Source organism: Poecilia latipinna, unplaced genomic scaffold, assembly GCF_001443285.1.
Source record: "Poecilia latipinna isolate Pla-1442-1.1 unplaced genomic scaffold, P_latipinna-1.0 Scaffold399, whole genome shotgun sequence".
NCBI lineage: Eukaryota > Metazoa > Chordata > Actinopteri > Cyprinodontiformes > Poeciliidae > Poecilia > Poecilia latipinna.
The window spans coordinates 61,899-69,353 of NW_015113015.1; the positions used below are offsets into that span (position 1 = coordinate 61,899).

At 38.9% G+C, this 7,455-nt stretch overlaps 1 protein-coding gene across 1 annotated transcript in view; it reads left to right on the forward strand.

Annotated features, from left to right (window-relative positions):
* LOC106950403 (polypeptide N-acetylgalactosaminyltransferase 18-like) overlaps positions 1-7,455 on the forward strand; it is a gene marked incomplete at its 5' end in the record, with an annotated part of 69,363 nt that overhangs the window by 50,314 nt on the left and 11,594 nt on the right. The window contains one exon of the mRNA XM_015037240.1: positions 2,774-2,941. Coding sequence (XP_014892726.1) covers positions 2,774-2,941 — 168 coding nt within the window. The remainder of the gene's footprint in view (positions 1-2,773; positions 2,942-7,455) is intronic.

Consider the following 7,455-nt stretch of genomic DNA (forward strand, 5'->3'; position numbering starts at 1 on the left):
AAATTTTAAAAACGTAACCCAAAGGTGTTTTAGAAAAAATTTTCCCAAAGGTGTTTCCAAAAATTTTTTTTTTTTTTTTTTTTTTTTTTTTTTTTTTTTTTTTTTTACATCTGTTTGCAATAGGTAATGGTATTAATTAAATTAATTCAAAGCAGACATTTTCTTAGTCAATCTAAATTAAGTATGAGTGATGTGATAGTAGCTCAGAATTAGCCACAGGTTTTTTACGTGCAAAAATGATTTCAGGTCATTTCTTCGACACCCAGAAACAGATCCACTATGAAGACAAAGTATAGCTCCCTTCCTTTTGTGAAAGCATTTTTATTTTGTTTTTTTTTTTTTTTTTTTTCAATTTTACCTAAAACATTTTCATGGTATACAAAGCACTAGAGGTCGGCCGGGAGACCAACGGGACTCAACACGAAGCCCTGGCGGCAGGGGCGGATCTACTGGGGTGGCATGGGGTAGCAGTTGCCACCCCAAATGAGACCCTTGCCACCCCTGTTGCCAGCCCCAGCTGGCGACTATGAATTTAATGAATAGTTATGTCAAATCGCATGGAACTCTTTTTTCCGATAACATTGAATGCAACACAACGTATCCTGACACCTACTGCTAAGTAGGGGCAAGTGCGAGAGAAGGACAGAGCGCGAGGCAGTAGCTTTGATGGATATACGTTACTGGACTCGATATTACATGGCTTATCGTGTGCCACACACGCGCCATTGCTGTCCATTGAGTCAGGAATATCGGTGGTCAGGAAAATACTACAGTCACGCAAAGAATCTGAAAAAGGGAGGCAATGTTTAGTGGTTAATTCATCCTTATGACAGCCATAGATAATAAGGTTCATGAGTTTCAGATTTAACAGGTGAGAAAAAAGTTTTAACTTAAAGAAAACATTGAGAAAGTGAGCAGTGAGTCGGTTATGCTAGCCTAACTGTTGCTAGCCTGACTTTGGCAACCTTAGCATGTGCTGCGCAGTTTGCAGCAGGGCCGAGCGCAAATCGTGACACCGCACCTACTAATGGCACTTCGGGTGGCAGGTGTCATTATGCGCCACAAGTGCCACTGTTTTCGGGGCTAGCTGCCAGTGTTGTCACTGACTTCGGCTGACCACGGTGTCACGGTGCTCCTTCTGCTTGGTTACTTCTTGCTTATTGCGCCTTGGATATGTTCATAGTTGAGAGTTGTTTACCGTTACTTGCTATGTTTAACGGTGCAGATAGTTGTGGTTTCTGACATTGGCAATATGGGCAACCGCCCAGGGCGTTTTTTTTTTGTTTAGGGATGGCAGGAGACCTCTGCTGATTGTGGCACAGAGATGAAAGCAAAACAGAATGAAGAAGAGTTTGAATTGATACTGGTTACATTTATTTCAGCTCTAAGCATAGGCGTAGGAAACGGGGGGTACAGGGGGAACATGACCCCCCCAATATTGGAGAGAGCCACATTCGTTCCCCCCCCAATAATTTCACCGCAGTTACGAAGAATTTTAAAATCTTCCACTCGCGTGCTTTTATTTTGAAGGCGCACAACAGCGCATTCAGCAGAGTGCTTGCTCCCTCCTATCCCTCTGCCCTCTGAACGGCTCAGAGTAAAGGCAGCAGCAGACAGAGTCAGAGAAACTCTGTTTGAATGAGGTAAACTGTCTGTCAGGAATGTTGCCATGAATATCGCTCGTTTATAACATCTTGTTGTCAGTTTACTTTCATATATAGAACTAAATCTTTTAGGTTAAGCCGTTTTAATTCTGGGATAGTCACATGTCCAAAATTTTACTGCTAACTTTGTTTAAAAGTTAGCTAGTTTAGTCATAATGATTTAGAATGAGACTGAAACAGCAACGGAATTTTTATTATTTAAAGTGAGCAACATCTGATCATACTCGACCACTTAACATGTATTTATATATTATATTATATTATATTATTTAGATATTTAGGAGAACAGCAGTGCTAGAATGATGTTGAAAGGTGAAGAAGCTCTGGTGAGGTCTTCATTTAGTTTATTGAAATATGTATTAACTGTTTTTAATTTTTAAATAAACTAAACTATTTTATTATGAAGAGGAGCAGCTCAGGGAAGACATAGGAGAGCCAGGTGGAGTTTCAGGGTGTGAAGATATAAACATTATATTAATAAGAATAGAACCAGAAAGGAGAACAGGAGGAGACTGATGTCAGGTTGATTTCTTTCAACGTTTCAATATTTTTTTCATTATTTCCACACCATAAGGTTAATGGTTAGGAGACAATAAGAAAAGTGCTTGAGGAGAGGTTTAAAAATAAATTAATGAAAATTTTTGCTACACAGTAAATAGAGTTGAGATGTATAATAATGTATACATCTGAAAATTAAGTTGTTTAAATTCTCATAAAAATTATGATGCATAGAATCAAATATCTAAGTCTAAACTATGTTACAGAGTAAACACAATAAAAACATGCTTTATCTGTGGCATTGTTCATTAAAATGGCACATTTCTGATGTATTAAAATTAAATACAATCGGTACACTTAATGATATTAGTGATTAGGTATTATTCAGCATCCTTTTACTTTTAATACTTAAGTATTTTTAAAGCCAGTACTTTTTTACTTTTACTTAAGTACATTTTTTGAGTACTTTCTCCACCACTGTGTTTACATAATGAACAAAATACATTACGTATTATCTTTATATTTCACAGGCTTTGAACAATATCCCACAATTAAAAATGTGTCCGGAAAAACGTCCTTCCTCCTGACTCCCAGTCCCGTCTGTCTCCCAGCAGAATGTGTACTTCACCAGCTCCCAGCAGATCCACCTCGGCGTTCTCAGTCCAACCATCGACGACGACGACAACAAGTGTCTGGTGGATGTGAACAGCAGGCCCAGGCTGCTGGAGTGCAGCTACGCAGCCACCAAACACATGAAGCTCACCTGGACTTTCGCTCAGGTGAGTCTCGGCAGCGGCCCTCACATTTCTACCTGGTTTAAAAATGTTGGCTCCTTCGTTTAAAATGACCACTGTGCTTCCATCTGACTGGATTGCTTACTGGCACTTTGCAAGAAGCTGCTGCTTTCTGTTTTCTGTCTGCTTTGCCGAGCAGTGTTAATGCTTTAAATAATTAAATTGGATTCTGGCCTCTTCCTCTCCAATTTGTTTCCGACTCGAGGCGCCCCCCCTGGTTTTGTCAGAGCACAGATCATTCATCTGCCGTTTTATGTGACAGGCGTTTTAAAAGCACGTCTGCCTCCGTTGGATAATGAGCTTACACACGTCCACGGTTCCAGGCTTATAACAACCCTCGCTTATTTCATAATCTTCACACTTTTAATGTTGACTTAAAGTGTGACATATTAGTTGAGGGAGCTGGATAATTAGTAACAAGAAGAAACGGCTACATTCAAGCTCCGGGCTTCTCCGGGTTGTTTGCACTTGTACACATTTTTCTGTATAACTTGTGCCCTCTGTTTTTTGCCTGTTGTTCAGATTGGAAAAAATTACTTTACAATCATACCGACAATTCATCTCTACCCCCACTGAACCTCCAGCATCCTCAGAGAACGATACGACCTCACCTTTCTCCGGCGCTTTAGGTCCTTCAGTTTCCGTGGTTTCTGGGCAGACTGGCAGGGGAGTCGGGCTCTAATTAGCATCAGCCTGAATCAGAGAGATTCTCACTTTCAATTCACGTCCGGAGTCAAAGTATAGAGACCCATGAGGCAAACCCCCACGGGGTTTTTTTTTATTCAAAAGAAAACTCCATTTTCTCCATGAAAAGTTTGAAGAAGTTAAATAACGCCCTGAGACAGAATGAGTTCTACAAGAGCAGATGAAAGTTTAGATGTCTAAAAAGTTTAAATGTATAGGAGGAGTGCTATGAATGAGTAGTGTGAAGTTTGACCACTTTTACCAAGTCAAATGTATTTACCTTTGTAAGATTGACACTTTCCCTTCATCTTTTTGATTATCTGATTGGAAGAGCTGAGCCAAATATAGCGGGTTTTTTTCTTTTTCCTTTTGTTGTGACCAGATGTTATGTTTTACTAATAAGTTACTTCACATATTTTTAGTTTTGTAAATAGAAATAGGTTTTCTCATTAAGTGAGTTGCATTTAAAAAAAATAATAATAATTAAATTGAAAACTAAGCTTTTATTCAGTTTCCCTTATTTTATTTTTTTTTTTAACTTGGAACAAAATAAAAGATTCTATAAGGATAGAAAATAAGTAGGGTTAGGATTAGGATGTGTCTTAGTACAATAGTCTCTAGTGGACCAGATATAAAATTGTCAACATTTTTAGCAGGATCCTTTTCATGATCATCTTTTTCTGTGCCGTTTTTTTTTTTTTTCTTTTACTTTTATCAATTATTAAACTGGACTTCTATAATCACAAGTACATTGTAGCCATGGTCAATCACAAGCATAAAGCTCAGCAACAATCAGCGATTACTTGGCATACTCTCATTGTGCAAGACGAGATTTCCTTTAAACATGAATCACAGGGGCGTCACGCAGCGCAGTGGTCAGAGCGGGCGTTCCCATATACAGAGGCTACAGACCTCGACGTGGCGGTCACCAGCTTGACCGCCACGTCGAGGCGGCAAAGACATTCGCTTCCTTTGCCGCATGTCTTTGTCCCTTCTCTCTGCCCCCTTCCTATCGGATTACTGTCAAATAAAGGCCACCAGTCCCGACAAATTTATTGAAAAAAAAAGGAAAAACAATCACAAAAGGTCAAACCAGACCGGAGCATTTTAAAGCCAAATTTATTTAGTTTATTTGGAGTTGGTCCTGAATTGCTCTCATCAGGTCAATGAGAAACAAAATCTATGGCTAAACAAATCATTGTTAATTTGGTTTACGAGTCTCAGAGCCTTTTCTTTCAAGGTGACGGTTGTGGTTCTTAGCTAAATCAGCACACTCATAGCAGTGTGTGTGTGTAAAATTAAGCATTGCTGCCATTTTTAAAGCCCTGTTGCTTTTCATTTCAATAGCATAAGAAGATTCACTGCAAAAAAAAAGTGACACAAAGAAAATAATGGTTGTATATTTAACACTATTGTGCATAATTTGATTACCAGACAATAAAATATTTTGCCACATGACCCCTACTATCCCCAGATGCCAGAAATCCCTCATAAGTCTTTATTGTTATGGATAGTAGAACAACTTTGACTAAAGTGATGAGCAATGATTGTATGGTAACATTAATTAATGAATCACATTTCAGTGCCCAGGCTGGTCACTCCTGCACTATGCTGTCTGCATTAATGTCACTCAATCCCCTTGACTTCCCAAATTCTTGAAATTGAAAGTGAAACTGACAGGCTGACATATGCCAAGACTAATTTAGTCAATAATTATCTGATCACTTGAGGGCACATGTGCAGTGATGGAATGTCATTCCCAAGCTTTCAGATTATTGTCATGGAGGCCCTCAGGGGACAAGGGTGGAAAAACGCAAGAACAAAACTTGGTTTCTTGTGTGCATCAGATACGCCTGGCAGCCCAAACGCAGACTGCTGTACAGCAATGGTTCTCTCAAAATTATTAATAAGTACAAACCACTGACCCCGGCATTCTGCATATCCTCACCTGATTTTCAAAACTGTTTCATAAAATAGTTTTAAATAATAAAACACATTATTTTAGCTCTACAGCTGATCTTTAGGCTATAGGCGATGCATAGCAGCTCTGCTTAAAAATGAATGAAGCCTATAGCTAAAAGAAATAGAAGTTGGGTGGATTTCTGCAGACAGAGGAGGAGGAAAGCTAAAAATGGAGATAGATGAGTGATTAAAAAATAAAGAAATAAAACACAAAACTGGAGTGTGTGGGCAATGAAAAAAAAAAACACAAAGGTTTTTTTGACCATGATGAAAAAAAAATGAAGCAAACCAGACCACAGGCATCTTGTGATGTGAAGCAGGCAGTCTGAATTATTAATAAACTGATTTTTTAAAATATTAAAGTCAACTTAATTCTAACAGAGCAGATATCAGAAGGGGAAAGAGCTGAGAAAAAAAGAAATTCAAAGAAACGTTACAGACAGCTGGGTAAATCCTCTAAATCGTACTAACTAGAGTTTACTATTGATATGATGCCCATTGCATCTTAGTTGTTCTGCTTTTATTAGGTTGTTAATGAGCAGAACCTACTCTTTGGACAGCCAATAAAAAGTTTCATTTCACAGTGTTGAGGAGTTTGTCACTGTTGGTTAGATTTACAAGAGAGTAAAGCAGCAGAGTCAGAGTGCACCGTCAGGCCGTCCAGCATAGCGCCTAATCAGCAAAAATTGTCCGCTTTCAAATGAAGTCAAAGCGTTCGCATCGAGTGAAACAGCAGTTTCTTTTTTTTATTCTACTACACTAAAAGGGGACGCAGCAATAAGAAAATAATAAATATGAGGCAGCACTTAGCATTTTCCTGCTGCAAATTTGACATCTATTATTAAATATGAAGCTTAATGTGCAAATTTGGGCCCAAGCACACTTGACAAAAACTCTTTTTTTAAACGATGAACACCAACTCTTGCTTTCTTAACACTGCAAATACAACGGAGGCTAAAATCGGAGACACTGTTATTACTGAATATCCATGTCTGCACTCGGTCTGTGTTGTGACAGCAGTAGCACATCGACCAATCTTTCACTCCTGAGGTTTGACTGGACATCGGGTCAGGTGATATAGGGATCGGGTGGCAGTCGTGTGGAAAGGTCTGGGTGTGTCAAATTTCTGCATACATGCGAAGGATAGATGGACTTTGGCTTTGCTTGCGGTAATCTTGGCAGAGCTTCAGTTCGTCCAGGTGAAGGCAAACCCGAGCTAAAACGGATTGGTCTCGAGTTACCAATATACGTATAGACGATGACAGGGAGAGGAACTCAGTCCTCCAGTGGACGATTGGTTTAGAGTTGCGTCTCTTAAGCGTCAAAGGTGTGGTTCAAGAACTGTCAGAAGTTTTTTTGTGTTTTTTTTTCCTGCGAAAAGGTAGTCATTCCTCTCCCTTTTCTCTATATCCATGCAAAAGGATAAAAAAAATTGCTGCAAAATTACTGACTTCATACAACTAGCTAGACTTTCTTCTGACCCAATATTCATACAGTCCTCTAGTTTTCATGGTATACGACAAGTGGTTTTCTCAAATAGTTCAGGAAGAAATGCGATGTATACAGAATATCAATTGAACAGCGAAGATTTTATTTCAAACTGCTTCTCTAGTCAGAGTAACCGAATCATGAGGGAATCTTGGCCCAGTTGTAGAAATCTGTGGTGTCCCAGACTTTTCCTTAGAATGTTTTCCAAGCACATCAAGAGTTTTCTGTGTGATCAAACAAAACACCTGTTTCCATCAAACTTGGTAGCTCATTGTTTTTTTTTTTTTTGTTTTTTTTTTTTTTTTGGTTTTTTCCCCCAAAATAACCACAGGCAAAGGGAAGGGGTTGGGGGAAAAACAAAAAAA